This window comes from Dama dama, chromosome 10 (assembly GCF_033118175.1).
Source record: "Dama dama isolate Ldn47 chromosome 10, ASM3311817v1, whole genome shotgun sequence".
Classification (NCBI taxonomy): Eukaryota; Metazoa; Chordata; class Mammalia; order Artiodactyla; family Cervidae; genus Dama; species Dama dama.
In genome coordinates, this window is record NC_083690.1 from 42195212 (window position 1) to 42214441 (window position 19230).

The 19230-nt window shown below is 63.4% G+C and overlaps 1 protein-coding gene across 3 annotated transcripts in view; it reads left to right on the plus strand.

Moving 5' to 3' along the window:
- Window positions 1-19230, plus strand: part of ADAP1 (ArfGAP with dual PH domains 1) — a 35960-nt gene that overhangs the window by 14871 nt on the left and 1859 nt on the right. For 2 of the 3 annotated variants that reach the window (XM_061153839.1, XM_061153841.1), the window contains exons 2-10: window positions 365-495; window positions 6883-6974; window positions 9626-9708; window positions 15571-15683; window positions 16190-16336; window positions 17997-18080; window positions 18374-18436; window positions 18746-18817; window positions 18988-19216. In XM_061153839.1, coding sequence (XP_061009822.1) covers window positions 365-495; window positions 6883-6974; window positions 9626-9708; window positions 15571-15683; window positions 16190-16336; window positions 17997-18080; window positions 18374-18436; window positions 18746-18817; window positions 18988-19216 — 1014 coding nt within the window. The remainder of the gene's footprint in view (window positions 1-364; window positions 496-6882; window positions 6975-9625; window positions 9709-15570; window positions 15684-16189; window positions 16337-17996; window positions 18081-18373; window positions 18437-18745; window positions 18818-18987; window positions 19217-19230) is intronic. The other variant, XM_061153840.1, reaches the window with a different exon arrangement.

Sequence of the window (19230 nt, forward strand, 5' to 3'; positions counted from 1 at the left end):
TCCTCCCGCACCAGTCTGTTCCGTGTTCCGCCCAGGCTCCCGGCTTCCAGTCTCTCCCCTGAGGCCCTCAGGGGGCAGCTAGCATGATGGGGGGGTTTCTGGGATGACAGGGGCTGGTCATTTGTGGAGGTGGCTGGGATGACGGAGGGTCCCTGGGACGACGGGGGGCTGCTCTTTTGTGGGGGCGGGCAGGACCCCTGCTCGGGGCCCTCAGACCCCATTCTCCTCCCATCGCTCCAGTGAGGAAACAAAGCCCAGGAAGGAGGGTGGGCGCGCAGGCCTGTGGGCCGTGGTCCCGTGCCCCCGCCCCAGGGGAGACCCTGGGGGTCTGCCGGACCCCCTAACGTCTGGTCTTGTCTTACAGATCCTGACTGGGCCTCGTACACCCTGGGGGTGTTCATCTGTCTGAGCTGCTCTGGGATTCACCGGAACATTCCCCACGTCAGCAAGGTGAAGTCCGTGCGCCTGGACAGCTGGGAGGATGTCCAAGTGGAGGTACGGCCGGGCCGGGTGCCGGGTGGGGGGGGCCTGCCCGCTGCCACGGTGGCCTCAGACCCAGCCCGCGGCTCGGCCCGCGCAGGCCCCTCGTGCCTGCTGTCCCGCCTCCTCCCCGGGGCGTCCTGGTGCCCAGGGAACCCGCACGGGCGTCTTGTTGTCAGGGTTTCATGGGTAACTTACGCAGAGTCGCAGAAGGTGACAGATGTCAGGCCTTCACCTGCCGTCCACCCACCCAGAGTCCCGGGCCCACCCCACCTCCATGCCAACTCAGAGTCCGCACGTACCCTAGCGAGGCCGTGCTGCGTGTGTGGACACACACCACGTGGCTGGAAGCACCCTCACCCCAGGGCCGGGCAGCAGGGCGGGGCTGCCTCGACCCAAGCCAGCAGCGAGTGCGCCTCGTGAGCAGGGAGAGACAGGGAGGCCCAGAGAGTCCGGGCTGGGCTGGGGGTGAGGGGGCTCAGCCCCTTCTGCTGTCTGCTCGTCTGCTCCCATCGTGACCTCGAGGGGCCGGCGGGGCTGGACCTGCAGCATGCCTGACCCTCGCCTGGGGGCCCGGTGGGCGTGGGCGGGGATGCTGGACCCCGCCCTGAGTCCTCGGCCGGCGGGCAAGAGCCAGGCCAGCTCCCGGGAGGCCCGGGGTGTGGAGAGCTGGGCGCAGGGACCCTTGTCTGTGCTTTGTTTTTGTCTTTTCACGTGTTTCCCTGAAGTTTGCATTTTTCTATAGCACACGCTTGAAAGCAGCTATATTGAAATGTGACTCACAAGTTGTATAACTCGCTCTTTTAAGCGCACCTCAGCGGTGTTTGGCACACTCGCCGGGTCCTGCAGATGTCCCCGTCGTCAGCTTTAGGACATTCCCCTCACTTCAGACGGAACCCGGCCCTCCGCGCCACCCCTGCACCAGGCCTGAGCCCCCGCACATGTGCTTCCCCCTTATGAGGCCGGGGACGCCCACCGCGCGGCTGGGCCCGGTCATGTCTGCGTGCAGGGCTCCGGGGGCGCGGGGGCCCTGCTGAGGCTTGCTGTGCTCCCGGGGTCGGGGGGGGGGGGCGTCCTTCCCAGACGACCCCTGGGCCAGTGGACGGCCCCATGCACTCGTGGTCCCGCCGGGCAGCAAGGCAGCCTCGGGCAGCAAGGCAGCCTCCGTTCCTGGAGGGGAAGTTGGAAGGCTCTGACTGTAACTTTAAGGATTCTGCCCGGCTTCCCCTCAAGGCCACGCCCACTGGCCTCTGCCTGGCCCCCTCGCTCCTGCGGGCCCTTCCCTCCCATCTCCCCTTCTCTCCTGGCCCTCCCCTGCCTCAGGGACGACGGCAGAACCGGGTGTGAACTCTGGGGCCCTGGGCCGGGCTGCTTGCTTTCTTTTGTGGGGGTTTCACAGAGGTGGGTTCACGGCCCTCAGAGACAATAGGTGGGGATGTTTCTCGGAGGTTGTCCTGACTTTGCTCGTGGCGGTTTTCATGGTGAAAACTTTCAGATTTTGAAGTGATCAAGTTTATCAGCCTTGCCTTTTGTGGTTTCAGGGTTTACGGCACACCGAGATAGGCCTGCCTTACCCTTGATTATTTTTACTCAGAGCGGCTTGACTTCTGTCGTTCACACACCGCACCCCTCAGCCTTCTAGAGTCTACAGTTTGGTGGTTTTCGTGAATTCTCAGGGCTGTGTGACCATCGCCATGATCTAATTTGAGAATGTTTTCATATCCTCAAATGAGCCCGCACCCACGGGGACCCTCCCCGGCCCCCCGCCCCGGGCCCTGCCGAGAGAGGGCCCGCCTGCCCTCGGGAGGGCCGTCTGTCCTGGACGCTGCGTGTGGGTGGCCTCACCCGTGTGGTCCCAGGCCTCCCCCTCCTCTGGCTGAGCCTCGGTTTCCAGACTCATCCCTGCTGTCGGGGTGTCCGCAGTTCACTTGTCGTCACGGCCAAGCTCACGTGGTCGCGTGGGTGGACCACAGCTTGTCCACGTTCACCAGCTGCACACCTGGGTCGTCTCGTTTTCCCAGGCCTTCGGAACAGCGGGCTTCAGAGCAGTTCTGTGCCCTCAGCTCTCTGGGAGGGCACGGCGCTGCCTGACGTTGAGGGCCGGCTGGCTTTGCCCACCACAGCGGCCTGGCCCACCAGCAACATGCGCGGACTGCAGCCCCTCCTCAGCCCTCCTGCGGGGCGTGCGGGGCGTCTCCTGGTGGTGTCGGCCCCATCTCCCCGGTGCTGAGTGACGCTGAGCGCAGTTCCATGTGCTTCCTGGCCATTTGTGTATCTTCTTTGGAGCAATGTTCATTCAGATCCTTTGCCCCCTTTAAAAATGGGTTGTCTTTTTATTACTGAGTTAGGAGATTTTATTACTAAGAGCACTTTATATATTCTGGGCACAAATCCCTTATCAGATTCAGTATTTGCAAGTAATTCTTCTCATTCTGTGGGTTGTATTTTAACTTTCTTTTTGAAATGATATTTTTAAAATGAAAAAGTATGGTTTATATCTTTAAGGAGCTATCTATGTAATTTTTTGAATCATTGAGGGGTGATTCATATAAAATCCACTTTAAAGTGAACAAAGTGGTACATATATATGCTGGAATATTATTTGGCCATAAAATAGAGTAAAATAACGCCATTTACAGCTACATCGATGAACCTAGAGATTATCCTGCCAAGCAAAGTAAGTCAGACAAAGACAAAATACTGTATGACACCACTTACTTGCGGAATCTAAAACACGACACAGATGAATCTGTCTACAAAACTCACGGACGCAGGGAACAGACTTGGGGTCGCCCAGGGGGGTGGAGTGGGGAAGGCGGGGGAGTCCCGGGGCAGCCCGTGCAGACTAGCACCTGTGGGATGGAGGAACAGGGTCCTACCATGCAGCCCGGGGGCTCTGTTCAGCACCGGGAGAGCGAGGGGCATAGAGCCGGGGCCCCCCAACCTCACATCAGAAATCAATGCAGTGCTGTAAGTCAACTACACTTCCGTAAAATAAATGCTTAGAAAGTGAATAACCCAGAGGCAGGGGCGCGGTGGGGAAGGAGAGTCTCTTCTGTGAAAGGTGCCGGGAGGACTGGATGGCCTGCACAGTGTCACACCGTGTACAGAAAGTGAATCAAAAGGAGTCAAAGACCTGAACGTTTAAGACCCAAAACCACACAACTTGTAGAAGAGAGCATAAGCTCTTCGATGTCGATCTTAGCAAAGTCGGGTTTGGGTCTGCCTCCTCTGGGCTACAAAAGCAAAAATAAACAAATGGGACTGCAGCAAACTAAAACCCTTTTGCACAAAAAGAAAACTATCAACAAAATGAAAAGCCCACTTACTGAATGGGAGAAATGTTTGCAGATGATACATGTGTTAAAAGGGTTATTGCACAAAAGGTACAAAGAACTCACACAACTCAGTATCAAAAAGAAAAAAACAAAAATCATCCAATTAAAAATGGGCAGAGGACCTGAACAGACACTTCTCTAAAGAAGACATATGGTTTGTCAACAGGTATATGAAAAGACACTCAGCGTCACTATTAGAGAAACATTAATCAGAACTGCACCGAGGGACGGCCTCACAGTGCGAAGAGTGGCCTTCATTAAGAAGTCTACGAATGATAGGGACTTGCCTGGGGGCCCAGTGGTTAAGACCCCTCGCTTCCAGGGCAGGAGGGGGCGTGGGTTCCATCCCTGGTGGGGGTGCTACTGAGATCCCATATGCCATGTGGCCACAAAAAAAAAAAAATTCTACAAATAACAAATGTGGAGAAAAGAGAGCCTTCTGCACTGCCGGTGGGAATGTGAACTGGCGCAGCCACTGTGGAAAACAGTGTGGAGTTTCCTCAGAAAACAAGAGAGAGACCTACCATGTGACCAAGCCGGCCCGCCAGAATGGGGGCTCCCCTGGTGTCTCAGGCAGTAAAGAAGACACCCGCAGTGTTTGATTCCTGGGTCGGGAAGATCCCCTGGAGAATTCCATGGACAGAGGAGCCTGGTGGGTACAATCCCACGAGAACATTTTTAATCAGAAAGATACATGTACTCACGTGTTCCCTGCAGCGTGAGTTACAATAGCCAAGATGTGGAAGCATCTACAGGTGACTTGATGAGGAAGATGTGTACTTATACAATGGAATATCCCTGAGCCAGGAGAGTGGTATTTTACAATCTGCGACGACAGGGCTGGGCCTAGAGGGTCTCATGCTAAGAGAAACCTGTCAGACACAGAAAGACGAGTAGGTCCGATCTCACTCCCATATGGAATCTGAAAAAGACAGAAACAGACCTTAGGCACGGGGAACAAACAGGCAGTTGCTCGAGGGCAGGGGTGGGGGAACAGGAGACGGAGGCCTGATTCCAGTCCTAGCACAGATAAGTCACGGGCGGTAACGGCAGCACAGGGTCCCCAGCGTCTCACGACCTGAACGAGCGCCGACGCACCAGGTCTCACGCCTGAAACCAACACTGTACGTGGGCCTCCCAGCAGCGAAAAGCAGATAAAGCACGTTCACAATCTGGTTCAGCCGTTGCCTCCGGCTGCCAGGACATCTGTTGTCCCCACCTCAGGGGAGACCCCTTCCTGAGACCCCCAGGCGGCTCTCCTGCCTGGATTCGCCCGTCTGGGACGTTTCACACCAACGTGGTCCTCGGCTGTGTCTCAGGACCTGAGAAGTCTGCTTCTCAGTAACCTCATGTTTTTAAGGTTCATACATCTTTTCCCTTTCCTGATGGTGTCCTTAGAAGCACAGAAGTTTTAAGTTTTGGTGAAGTTCTGTTGATTTTTTTTCTTTGTTCCGTGTGGTTTTGGTGTCACCTCTGAGAAACCTGAGAGAGACCTAAGGGCTTCCCCAGTGGCTCAGCTGGTAAATGCAGGAGACCCTGGTTCAGTCCCTGGGTCGGGAAGATCCCTGGAGAAGGGAGAGGCTACCCACTCCAGTGTTCTGGCCTGGAGGATTCCACGGACTGTGTGGTCCATGGGGCCGCACAGAGTTGGACACGACCGAGAGACTTGCACACTTCACACACAGTGACCGAGAAACCATTCCCAACCCCAATCCTGAAGATTTCCTTCCATGTTTTCCTTGAATCATGTTTTAAATCACCTGTGATTTTCATCTATTTTTTTGCCGTGTGGTATACAGGGTCTTAGTTCGCCGACTGGGGATCGAACTGCCTTCTCCACTGGAAGCTGGACTGCCAGGGAATTCCCTTCGTCTACTATTTTGATTGCTTAGCTTTGGAAATTCAGCCTCTCATGAAGTTGGAGTTTTGTTTTGCTGAAAGGCATACCCCCTTTCTCCGACGGTTTCCAGTTTCTCATTGGTCATCAGCACCCATGGATCTGAGACGTTACCACTACTGTGTACCGGCTCGTCCTGCTGAACCTGCTGATACTGGATATGAGATCCCGTTGGATCTGCTTCTGGACCTTTTAGGCTTTCTGGTTGGCACTGTTTGACTCAGTATCTTTATAACAGGCTTTAATATCTGCGAGGAAGCGTCTTCCTTCTCACAATTTTCTTCTGCTTGTTAACTTTCAAATGAACTTTAGAATCATTCTAGCTCTTGAAAATTCTATTCCTGGTTTTCGTTTTTTCTTTTTTGAGAATTGCTAAACATAGATGAACAAAGGAGACTGCGTGCTTTCCGTCCCCCTCACCTGGAGCGTGGCCTGACTTTGTTCAGTGTCTTCTGCTCCTGGGGGCGCGTGGAAGTTTCTCTGTAGAGACTGAAGGGCCCTCGTCCCGCTGGTCCTTAGCAATGATGGGCCGGCTGCTGTCCTTAGCCGGCTTCCTCTCCCGTCAGGCCTCTGACCAGATGGCTCTCTGCGTGGAGCAGCCTCTGCTTTGAGGATCCCACGTTGCTCCCAGCCTTCGCTGAAGGGTCTCATCGTTTGTGCTCTTCCCGGTCATCCATCGCACCCTGGGCCGGACGGGCTCAGAGCCCCGGGACCCACGCCACCCCCGGCCCTTGAGGTCCTGCGGGAAGCCCCCCCCCCCCCGCCCCCGCCACCAAGGGCCTCCCTCCGGCTCACCCAGCTTGCTCCACCTCAGGGCTGTCGCCCGTGCTATATCCGTGCCCGGACACCCGCACACTGGCTGCTCCAGAGACCCCCGTTGCCCCCACCGCAGGGCAGCCCGTCCGCGCCCCGCAGGCTTGTTCTCTGCGCGCAGCCCCCTGCCTGCTCTCTGCAGCCCGGCCGCCCCACAGCCCGTGGGCCTCTTCTGGGCCGGTCTGGCCTCCGTGCACCAGGACCGGTGGGGTCAGATGTGGGCCGGGGGCCTCCCTCCTGAGGGGCCCTTTCTGGAGGGCCGGGGCCCCACCGCCTGTGCTGCCCCCTCCCGTGGCCAGCCCCCGGGGCCCGGGTCAGCTGTGGGTCGGGGCCCTGATGCTGTCTCTCTTGCAGTTCATGGCCTCCCGCGGGAACGCCATCGCCAGAGCCACGTTTGAGTCCAAAGTGCCCCCGTTCTACTACCGGCCCTCGGCCTCTGACTGCCAGTGAGTACAAAGGGGCCCTGTCTGCGTCGCTGGTCCGCAGCTGGCCGTGCTCCGGAGGCGGGAGGGTGGGCCAGCCCGTGTCCGGGAGCCCTGTCCTGGGGCTCCCCCGCTTGGTTTTGTTTCCTGGTGTGGCTGCGGTGGTGGGCAGCGTGGGGACAGCTGGCCTGGGCTCCAGGCAGCGCAGGTCTCCGCGGGAACCCCAGCCTGGGTTCCGGGGTCCTCCTGGCGCCCCCGGCCCCCTGGAGGGCTTGCTGGGCGGCTGCTCCAGCGTGTGGCCGGCCTGGCTCAGTGCCCAGGGCATGGACGCGGGGAGGGTTGGGGGCACAACCCCACACGACCCCAGTCGCCAGCCTCTCTGAGCCTCAGTGTCCCTGTCTGCCCACCCTGCAGGCACCCCTGGGTTCTGGAAGGTTCCAGAGGTCAGGGGAGGTGCCTGGGGTGAGGTGGGGAGGCCCGCATGTCGGGCTCAGCACCAGCGGGAGGTGCCCACCAGGGGTCTCAGGTCCTTCCTGGGGGCTGCCTGTCTCACAGGCCGCACCCCCGGCATGCCCACGGCGGTGCTCTGCCCCAGCACTTCTCACTCCCCCCCCCCCCCCAATCGGCCTCCCCGTCTACCTCCTGCTGCCCTCAAGCCGCTCCTGCTGCTTGGAGAGGAGGGCCGTGTGATGAGGCTCCTCCTGGGCCGTCCCTTCCTTGGAACGGATGGTGGGGCTGCGGCCCAGCCTCCTCCCAGGCCCCTGCATCCGGCCCCCACCCCCAGGAGGCACCTTCTCTTTTTTGCCCCACGCTGTTGCCCCCTGACTCACTTGGTGAAGCCCACACCCCGGGGACCCTGCCTACGACACCTGGACCCGGGCTGCATGCCAGGCTCGTGTGTTTCTAGTTCTGCTCAAATGAGGGGTGGGAGACGAGGGGGCTGCCGGCCGCCACAGCGGGGCTGGGAGTGGTGACCCAGCTGCAAGCCTGGTAGGCGGGCCAGTTCAGACCCCACTAGACAGGTGGGGGGCCAAGGCTGACCTCCCTCTGCACACTGCGTCCCGCCCTTCAAGCCCTCGTGGGCAGGCCCCTTGCCCGGCCCCACCCCTCCTGGCGCCCCACGCCCGGCCGCTTTGCCCGCCTGTGAATCCACAGGTCAGCAGCTATTCTGCGGCCTGATGGCATCGCGTCCGCGGGCTGCCCTGCGGTTGGCCCACCGCCTGAGACGGCGCCACGGACAGGCTCCCACAGGCCTGGTCCCTGCGAGGTACCCCTGGCAGGGCTGTGTGGTCAGGGCCTCTCGGTGACCTGGCAGCGCCAGCGGGAGGGTGCTCTGAATCCCAGTGGGCCCCACTTTCTGGAAACCTCTGCTGGGGGAGGGCTCACAGGAGCCAAGCCCACTCCATTCCCCAGACTCAGGTGCTTGGGTCTGCTGGGAGGGGTGGGGTCCTGGGAGAGGCCCCTCACTGGGCTGGTATCAACAAGGAAACCTGACCAGGCAGCCATGAGACCAGGAGGGTGTGGGGCTGACAGCCGAGCTCACCGTGGAGACCATGCAGTAGTGGAGGGTGTGTGAATGCCCGTGTACACTGTGGAGTGCTGTGCAGAGGTGGAAGGGACGTGTGAATGCCCGTGTACACTGTGGAGTGCCATGCAGGGGTGGAAGGGACGTGTGAATGCCCATGTACACTGTGGAGTGCTGTGCAGAGGTGGAAGGGACGTGTGAATGCCCGTGTACACTGTGGAGTGCCATGCAGGGGTGGAAGGGATGTGTGAATGCCCGTGTACACTGGAGTACCATGCAGAGGTGGAAGGGACGTGTGAATGCCCGTGTACACTGTGGAGTGCCATGCAGGGGTGGAAGGGATGTGTGAATGCCCGTGTACACTGGAGTACCATGCAGGGGTGGAAGGGACGTGTGAATGCCCGTGTACACTGTGGAGTGCCATGCAGAGGTGGAAGGGACGTGTGAATGCCCGTGTACACTGTGGAGTGCCATGTAGAGGTAGAAGGGAAGTGTGAATGCCCGTGTACACTGTGGAGTGCCATGCAGAGGTAGAAGGGACGTGTGAATGCCCGTGTACACTGGAGTACCATGCAGGGGTGGGAGGGGTGTGTGAATGCCCGTGTACACTGTGGAATGCCATGCAGAGGTGGAAGGGACGTGTGAATGCCCGTGTACACCGTGGAGTGCACCTCCAGCTATGCCCACTTAGTGCAGGGGCTGCAGCAGCCTCCCACAGGCAAAGGCTCTGGTGCCGTTGGGATGAAATGAGGTGGTGAGTCAGGAGGCCAGGGTCTGGCCCGAGTGGGGTCTCTGGACACAGGGCCCGCCCCTGCCCCCTGCCGTCTGGGTAAAGGGAGGATCAGCTCCCAGGGACACGTCAGTTTTAGCAGCAGGCCCGTGACTAGAGTGGCCAGGACTTGGCTCCCTTCCCGTGTTCCTGGTGCCTGACCTCGGGCTGAGGGAGGTCAGGCCAGCCCCCTGTTTGGCCTCTGCTGGCGGCCGGCCCCTCCTGCTCCCTGCGTCAGTGGGGCAGGTGGGGCCCCCTGCTCCTGGCAGCCGTGATCTGGGGTGCCCCTCCCGGTGGGTGTGCCTGGCCCATCCACCCATCGGAAGTTCACCCCGGGCAGCTCTGGCCAGGCATCGCCCAGCACGTGCCCTCTCTCCTCAGACTCCTGCGGGAGCAGTGGATCCGGGCCAAGTACGAGCGGCAAGAGTTCACGCACCCCGAGCGGCAGGAGCCCTACTCTGCAGGTGAGGCTGCCTTCGCCTGGGCGTCCTCTCCGCCCCTCGCCCCCCAGAACCAGAGCAGGGCCCTGAGGAACCTGGCCAGCTGCTTCACTGTTTGAGCCCATGTCCATCCACCGGCCCTCGACACCGGCTGGCTGACCTGGCCGCAAGGGTCCTACAGCTGCTCACAGCTCCGCCCTGGACCCTGGCCGAGGGTGGGGCTGCCCGGGGCCCTCTGGGCCCCTGGGGGCTGTGTCTTTGCCCCCGCAGGGCGGGCGGGGCTGTCCGCAGGGGCCTGGAACAGGCCTGGGCCCAGGTGGGCCTGCAGAGGGTGGGCCAGGCCCTGGGGGCTCAGTCAGCACAGGGCCTTCTGCTGCTGTGGTGATCAGACGCAGGCGGGACCGGCCCCTGTACCGTCTGTCGGCCGAGGGGCTCTGTGTGCACCCCGCTCCTACCTGGCATGTGGTCGCAGGACGGGGTTGTGGCCTTGGTTCAATTACCATCCACCCCTGAGAGCCACGGACCCGTGGGCACAGGTGCCTATTCAGCCCCAGCACTCCCACACTCATCCTGCCTGGGACCCGGCCCTGCTCTGGGGCCCCGGGATGCTCACCCCACAGCCTGCTCCTGTCTCCCAGGTACGAACACCTCAGGGGTCTGGAGCGTGTGGCGTGTGACTTCGGTTCAGAGCCAGAGGCAGGGTGTCGTCTGTTCCTGCATCAGGACCTCTGGCTGTGGGGGTCCAACCCAGTTGGCGTCAAGCAGACAGGAGGGTGGGCTCGCAGTGGCGCTGGCTCCAGGCCCAGCCTGACCCCAGGGCTCACTCAGCGGTCAGTGCCCTGAGGATGTGGCCCGTCTTTCCCGGTTCCACCTCAGGTGGCACCAGCCCCCCGGAGGAGGCTTCACTGCAGCAGCTCCAGACTTCCCGCCTGGCTGGAAACGCCGTCGGGTCCCACTTCCCCCGGGTGCCGGGAGGGGCCTCAGCTCTGGTCCCGACTGCTCAGGGGGGGGCAGGGGGCCCAGTCCCAGGGCCCGGGGGTGCGCGAGCCAGCCCCACTCTGGAGTCTCCCGGAGCAGCAGCACGTTGACCCTCCGTCAGGGGCGTCTGCAGGTGCCGCTGGGTGCAGGGCCTGGGGCCCCTTGTTTCAGATCCCCCAGTCCTGGGGTCCCCCGATGTTGCTGCCATCCCTCTCCTGAAATGTCCCCCGGACCTCAGGGCACTGGACACGGGCCTGGGCCGGGGAGCCTGCAGGGTGCGTGTGGTGGGGTGAGGTGCGGGTGGCTGGGTCGGCCTGCGGAGGCGCCCTCGTCACCTGTTCGGTGTCAGGCATGTGGGGCCGTCTGTGGCATGGGGGGCAGCAGAGGGCCAGCCCCGCTTGGGGCCACGTGAGGCGAGCAGGTTCAGCTGGCCCCAGGGGCACTGCAGCTGGGGCAGTTGCCAAGGGCCCACCAGGCACGGTGCAGGCCTCGCGGGGGACAGTGCTGGCCCCACTGGGCGTCAGCTCCTCTGCGGGAGGCTGCCCGCTTTCCTCTGAGCACTCGGCCCTGAGTAGGGAGCCCCTGGCCTTGGCTGCATCTCTGCCCCCGGGCTCAGGGCAGCGACCCCTGGCCAGGCTTTCTTCTCATTTATTCAAAGCCACCACCCACCGAGGGTAAATGCCGCCACCTCGAGCCCTGGGAATCCAAGCCTGTGGTCCCCCACCCCCCTCACCCAGCGGAGTCCCGGGTGCCCTGAGATTCTCAGGAAGTGTCCTGGGTATGCAGGACCCCATGACAGCCCTCTGCAAGCACCCTTGGGGCGAGGCCCCCTCAGGGTACTGTGGGGAGGTGCCCTGGGGACCCAGAGGTGCCCAGCGCTGCCCTGAGTGGCCTGTCTTGTGGTCATGGTGGGGCTGCCCCTTCCCCACCTGCCTCCCCAGGCCTCCTGGGGAGAGGGTGGTGGCCAGGGACACCCGGAGCACCGCTCCCTCTGCCCAGCTAGCTGGCCGGAGACCCTGAGACTGGAGCCCTGCCCGCGCTGTGCCCGGATGGAGGGGGCTAGGCCCCCAGCCCCCATCTCCTGCCCTCGGGCCCACCCGCACCTCCCCGTGCCCCCGTCCAGGGTGATGGAGCAGCTGCCCTGGCTGGTCGGCCCCCTCAATGCACAGCCCCCGCGAGGAGCGCCAGGGTTCCTGGGGGCCTCTCACATGCATGGGGGGCCGACATACCCACAGCCGCGGGGAAGGAGGCCCGTGGCCCGCAGGGAGGGTGCGTGGGCTGAGCCGGGCAGCCTGAGCGGCAGCGTGGCGTCACGGAGTCTGCAGCGGGTGGACACTGCACGTCCCAGGATCCAAGGACTCAACTGCGAGGGGCGGGGGCACCGTCCCGCCCAGAAGCCACCGTGGATGAGGTGCCCGTGAGGACAGAGGGGCAGGGGTGACCTCCCGGGTCGGGGTTGGCTCGCCTGGGGGTGCTGACGTGCCCCCGTCAGGCAGGGCCCCCCAGCGTGTGGCTGCGGCCGTGGGCGGGACCGCAGGCGCCAGCCCAGCTCAATGGCTCTGCTGCGGTAGCAGCGAGACAGCAGGTGCTGCCCACGCTGCCCTCAGCCAAGGTCAGGGTGCGGGAGGCGCTCGCCCCGAGATAACGCGGCAGAGATACGTGGCGCCCAGGCCAGGCCGCGCCTCCCGCCGCCCACAGGCCCCTCGGCCGGCTGACCCCAGGAACTGGCCGCTCCTGGCGCCGTCCCCAGACCGTCCCCGCCTGTACCGAGCCTCAAAGGCCGCCTTTCACAGGCAACAGGGCTCCTGTTGTCCCAAGGACCGCCCGTCACCCACACCCAGCGCTTCATGCCATGGCCCGACTGGCCCAGCCTCACAGGTCCATCCCTCAGAGACCGGGGGGGCCGGGGCCACGTGTGGGGTCCATCCCCTCAGAGACCATGGAGCCCATGGCCGTGCGTGGGGTCTATCCCCTCAGAGGCAGAGGGGCCCGGGGCCGCATGTGGGGTGCACCATCGCTGGGGCAGCATGCAGTGATGTGGTGTGGGGGGCACACGGGCTGAGGCAGCCCTGGGTGGGGCGAAAACATGCAAGGCTAGTGAGTCTGTAGCACCCTGACACAGCCCGTGTTTGTTCTCACAGGGCTCACACGCGTGGCCATACACCGCTGCATGCACATTCATGTGCATCCATGTGTTCACACGTGTTCCCGCAGTGCGTGTAGCCACAGATCACACACGTTCATGTGTGTGTGCTCAGTCTGGGCTCAGATGGCCCAGTTGCATGCAGTTCTCAGGTTCACACGTGTGTCCACACCCAGAAGCAGACACCCTACATGTGGTTCCCAAAGCCTGGAACGTTCCCAGAATATCCCAGAAGGGGGGCCGCCTCCCACCTTTCCCTTTGCCCGTTCTGGCCGAAGCAGCCTGGAACCCAGGTGGTAGAGGCCTGGGCTCCCACGCTGACCTTTGGGGCACAGAACCTAGAAGCCAGGTCCTGGCCCTCCTCGGGAGGTGGTGAGGCGGCTGTCCTGAGTGCCTCCTGCCTGGGGCCCCCCTGCACCTCGGCCCCCCAGACAGAAGTCACCGTGTGGGGACCATCTACCCCCCAGTGCGGCTCTGTGAGCGGAAGCCTGGCCTAGGCCCCAGCAGGCCTCTCTCCTCGGAGAAAGGCCGTGCGGTCCCTGCTGCAGTTTGTAAAGGTTAACATGTGATTTACACCCTGAGGGAGAGGTCTGCCAGCGGGAAACACGACCCCACCCGGTCTCCGCCCGCACGCCCCTCCGCTCACAGACGGCTGCTCCCGGCGCCCTGCGTCCGCGCGCCCCTCCGCTCACAGACGGCCGCTCCCGGCGCCCCGCGTCCGACCCGCAGTCGTCCCTGGTGGGCAGCGCCCAGGGTCGGGGGACCAGCTGGTCCCCAGCTGAGGGACGTCTGTCATGTCGTGTGAGACGCGGACGAGTGAAGCTGCTGAAGACACGTGAGCGTGTTTTCGTCGCGGTTGTGTTTTCACGTCTCTCGGGGTCGCGTGGGATGTGCGTGTTGAGCTTGATGAGAAGCTGCCCACTGCTTGCCCCCTCGGGGACTGTCAGCCGGGGAGCCGGCTCCCGTGTGTCGTCCTCAGGGTGGGCAGCACTGGAACCTGGAGCCTTTGCCGGCGTCCCGGCCGCTCCATGCAGGGCTTCCGGAGCAGAGGTGGCTCTGAGTCGGGGGCAGCCCGGCTCCTCCCGCGGCCCCGCGTGGGGCACGCAGCTGGCGCTCAGCAGTGCTGAGTGAACCCTGTGACCTCTGACCCAGCACTGGCCAGCCCTTCGGGAGCAGACGGCCACGCTGCACAGATGGGCCCCCGGGGTGGGCGCTGCTCGGGGCCCCTGGGCTGGGCCTGCTGGCGGGCGGCTGGCCCGGGACCCAGCTTGGGGCCCAGGCCGTGCTGGGTGGCGGTGCCCGCGGCAGGGCCTGGGCTGCCGCGTCCTTCCTCACGGCGCAGGGCCGCGGAGAGAGGGTGGCTCGGCCGCGGGCTTCACGCTGTGGCCGAAGAGCCGCCCATCCCCCGGGGGGCGTCGGAGGCTGGCGGGTGCCCACCCGGAAACACCGCTGCCACGTCACACACCCGAAACCGAGCCTCCTGGCCGCTCGCCGTCGGGCCTGAGAGCCTGCCCCGTTGCACTGGCCGCGGCGGGTCAGCGGGGTCAGGGTGACCGGCTGGAGCTCCATCTGGGCCACAGCGGGGACGCCCCAGCCCGGGCCGGCCCGGGGCGCTGCTGCCTCCTGGCGGCCCCAGCCTGCAACTGCACGCTTGCTGGCCGGCGGCCTTGGACAGGACCCCTGGCCGCCTCAGCCGCGTCCTCGGCTGGGGGGTGACCACAGGACTGTCCAGAGGCCCATCTGGGGCCCATGAGACAGCGGAGCGCATGCTTGGCCGGCTGTGTCCCGTGCGGGCAGGGTGCCGGCGGGGACCGTCCTCGCAGAAGGGCTGCGTCTCGGGCACTGCTCTGTAGCTGACTCCGGGTCGGGGAGGCCGGCAAAGGGTCTTCTGGCCTTGCCCTGGGCGGAGCCTCCGCTCGTTTGGTCAGTCAGCACACGTGCCAGGGCGGGCCCGGCTTCAGCTGGGGGCGTGGACACAGCGCCACACTGCGGGGTACGGGGCGGGGGGGCTCTCCGCGTCGTGGGGGTGGTCGGAGGCCCCACCTGGCCTGTCGCACTGCAGACAGGGGCCCGCGGCCCCGATGCCGGGCCGCCACCCTTTTATAGCCGCCCATCTGGAGCGCAGAGGAATGCCCTGTGGCCGTGGTGTCCGGCGGCTGGCGGGCAGGGAGCCGGAGGCTGGGGGTCAGCACCTCGTGGTGGCATCCCGACTGGGACAGCTGCAGCCTGCGGGCCCTGCCAGCAGGGGGCAGCGCCGGGCAAGGCCGGCCCAGAGGGCCAGCTGGGGGCCCCGACCCGTGACGCCCCCGTGACACTCACACGGGGCCCAGAACAGGCAAAGGGGAAAGAAAGGGCAAGAGGGGTCCGGGTGGATGCGTCCCCTGAGGGTCTGCCTCGCCCGCCCGCCGCTGCGGGCCCAACCGCAGGCTGCCTTCAAGCGACGTGACAGACCCCAGGCCCGGAGGTCAGGGCCGGCTCCCCGGGGGCTCCCCTGTTCTCGGCCGAGGCTGCGTCTGGCGCCTCTCACCCGGCCCCGTCTCTCTGGGCCCGTGGTGCTCTGTGTCTGGGTGTTTGGCTGCCACCAGCCCCAGGCCTGCAGAGCCCGTGGGCGCCACGTGCCCCCCGCCCACCCAGGAAAAGGAAGAGGGCGACCCACGGTCCGGAGACGCTCGGGAGCCCCCCACCCCCGGGGGGCGGGCCCCTGGACAGGAGCACGACCACCAGTAGCCCGTTAGGGCGGCCGTCCAACCATGCCCTCCCCCCAGGGTACCGAGAAGGCTTCCTCTGGAAGCGCGGCCGGGACAACGGGCAGTTCTTAAGCCGGAAATTCGTGCTGACGGAGCGCGAGGGGGCCCTGAAGTACTTCAACAGGAGTGACGTGAGTGGGGTTCGGGGGCTGGTGCCACACCCCCAGCTGCCCCGCGCTCTCCCGGGAGACACACTGCCCCCCCCCCCCCGGTGTGGGGACCCTCTGCCCGCTGCTGGTCACAGCCATTCCCTCTGGTGTGGGTGGCGCTGGGGGCACTCCTAGGCCCTCGAGGGACGGGACTGGCACCCTGCAGGCAGGTCAGGGGGACCCTGGGCAGCGTGTGGAGGGGCTGGCTGGCCCTGCCCGAGGGCACTGGGGCATCTGCAGCCCCAGGGCAAGGAGAGGGGAGAGGTCAGGCTGGCAGGGTGGGGAGCAGGAAGGGGGCACCCGGCCTAGGGTGGGGTGGACCAGATGGCCCGCCCTCACACCTCCTGGCAAGGCGTGGTTCCCTTAGACGAGGAAGCGCAGACCCAGAAAGGGTAAGTAAGTAACTTGCTCAGAGCCACACAGCACCCAAGTGTGGGGCCAGCATCCGCCCCGCCTGCCTAGTGCTGAGGCCCGGCCCTGCTCCCCAGGCCAAGGAGCCCAAGGCCGTCATGAAGATCGAGCATCTGAACGCCACTTTCCAGCCAGCCAAGATCGGCCACCCGCACGGCCTGCAGGTCACCTACCTGAAGGACAACAGCACCCGCAACATCTTCGTCTACCATGAGGACGGGAAGGTGGGCGCACGGCTGAGCGGTGGGGCCGGACCACCACTGTCCAAGGAGAGCCTGCCTGGCCCCGGACCACCGGCTGTGGCTGCAGTGGGAGTCGGCTGGGCCCTGCGGGGGAGGGGACCTGGGAGCCCCGCCCCAGGGCCCGGCGAGGGTGGGCCTCCGGGCAGAGCCCCAGGTCTGGCCTCAGGGGGTCACTCCGGCGAGGTCTCCGTGTGCCTGGCCGCTCTGTGGGCTGTGCGCACTGCAGTCTTCTGATGCACAGTATTTCAAAATGTTTTAAAATGTGTTCCTTTGGCCGCATGTGCCTTTGGGCTCATAGTCAAGAAGTCACTGCCAAGTCCAGTGTCGTGGCCCCGTGTTCTTGTAAACTTTGCTGCTTTGAGGCTCACATTTCAGCCTTTGATTCATCTGTGGTGTGAGTTAGGGTGCAGTCTCATTCTCTGGCGTGTGGACATTCAGTTTTCCCAGCACCGGTTGTTTGTTCTGGCCCGTCCTGGGTTTCGTGTTTTTGTTGTTTAATTTCACTGAACTCTAGTCGCCTTAACTTTCTCACGTTCCCGTCCGCTGTGGTCTGCCACAGGGTGCGGAATAGAGCCCCCTGAGCCCAGCAGACCGGCCCTTACCCTCCTGCAAGCTCGTCTGCGGCTGCGCGGCCCAGCCTCCCCCTCAGCAACCCCAAGTCTGCGCTCTGTGAGGCTATTTCTGTTTCATGAAAGCTCGTTTCTGTCGTATTTTAGATTCCACGTGTAAGTGACCTCAAATGGTATTTGTCTTTTCCTGACTTAGTGACTTTCTGGGTGCATCCACATTGCTGCAGATGGCATCCATTTCATTCTAAAATGGCTAATATTTGTGTGTGCACACAAATCTTCACCCATTCATCTGTCCATGGACACGCAGGCTGCCTGTACGTCTTCAAACAAATCTGTTTGAGTCAGTTTTCTCTACTCCTGCTCCCAGGAGTGGGATCGCAGGATCACATGGTAGTTCTCTTGTTTTTTGAGGAACTTCCACACTGTTCTCCACGTGGCTGCACCAATTTACACTCACACCAATGAAGGTGGTTCCCTTTTCCCCACAGCCGCTCCAGCATGTGTTATTGGTAACTAACGATGGCCATTCTGGTGTCTGACGGTGCCCCACTCGTTTTGACCTGCGGTTCTCTGACCATGAGTGATGTTGAACATCTTTCCCTGTGCCTGTTGGCCACCTGCATGTTTTCTTTAGAGAAATGTCTGTTTAGGTCTCCTGCCCGTTTTTGGATTGAGCTGTTTTTCTGTCGCTGAGTTGAATGAGTTTGTGGGAATTAAACCCTCATGGGCGGCACCGTTTGCAGGTATTTCCTCCCAGTCTGCAGGCTGCCTCTTCATTTTGTTCAGTTTCCTTTCCTTTCGACTTTGATTAGGTCCCACTGTTTATTTCTTTTATTTCAAGTGCCTTGGGAGACTGACCTAAGAACACTGGTGCAGTTGGTGAGAGCAGGCTCTGGGTAGGTCTATAAATAGACACGCCTCCTTCCAGGCCAACGTCCAGTCATAAAAACAGCCCCATCTGAGGAAAGGCCAGCGCACAGGGGAGCTGCTCTGAGGGCCGCAGGCGGGTGGGGCTGGGGGGGACGTGGCGGGGCCCCGCAGCGTGGCCCTCACCCAGCCTCTGACCCCAGGAGATGGTGGACTGGTTCAACGCGCTCCGCGCCGCCCGCTTCCACTACCTGCAGGTGGCCTTCCCGGGGGCCAGCGACGCAGACGTGAGTGGGAGCTGCCCCTGTGACTCCGAGGGGGGGATGTGTGCCCTCGTCTGGGATGGGCAGCTGGGAGCCGATTGAGGGTCACGTGGCCCCCAGAGACCCCGGCCACCAAGTGGCCTGAAGTCCCTGGAGACCACAGGGGTTTGTTCCAGGGGGCTCAGCATCACTGTGGGGAGGGGGAAGGGGAGGGACGGGAGGGGGTGGTGGCCGGCAGGGAGGGGGCAGCGCGGGGCGGCTGCGGCTGGGGCAGGGTGGGGAGGCCCCTAGGCCCACGCCGCCTGGTTCCGCCCCAGCTGGTGCCAAAGCTGTCCAGGAACTACCTTCAGGAGGGCTACATGGAGAAGACGGGGCCCAAGGTGGGTCTGACCCAGCGACCTGGACACCTGGGCCTCACAACGAGGTCCCATCCCCATCACCCGGGGCTGGGCGGGACAGGGTAGGGGATAAACAGTGCCAGCAACCACCCCCCCCGCCCCGCCCCGTGTGTTTTGTGAGCGTGGGCTCCACTGACCCGCGCTCCTGGGGCTTTGGGTCCGGCCTGGTCAGCTCCGAGCCCTGCCTCCTGCCCCTGTGCACCCGGGGTCTCCGCCGCGGGGGTGCGGAGGGCAGGCACGGGGCCCCTGGGGAGGCAGCGCCTCCGGCCGACCTGTGCCCTCACCCCCCAGCAGACAGAAGGCTTCCGCAAGCGCTGGTTCACCATGGACGACCGCAGGCTCATGTACTTCAAGGACCCGCTGGTAAGGCCAGACGCGGCCCCTGAGGCGTGGCTGTGCCCTTCCGTCACTGCAAGGCAGGCGGGCCCGGGTGGTCTGCTGGGTGAAGGGCCGGGCCAGGCCGGGCGCCGCATGCAGCTGAGTGACTCAGGCGGGCACAGCCGCCCTGTGCAGCCCACCCGGTTCTCCCCCAGGATGCTTTCGCCCGCGGGGAAGTCTTCATCGGCAGCAGAGAGAGCGGCTACACGGTGCTGGACGGACTCCCACCATCCACCCAGGGCCACCACTGGCCTCACGGGATCACCATCGTCACGCCAGAGCGCCGGTTTCTGCTGGCCTGCGAGACGGAGTCGGAGCAGCGGGCGTGGATGGAGGCGCTCCGGAAGGTGGTGGACAGGCCCATGCTGCCCCAGGAGTACGCAGGTGAGGCGGGCGGG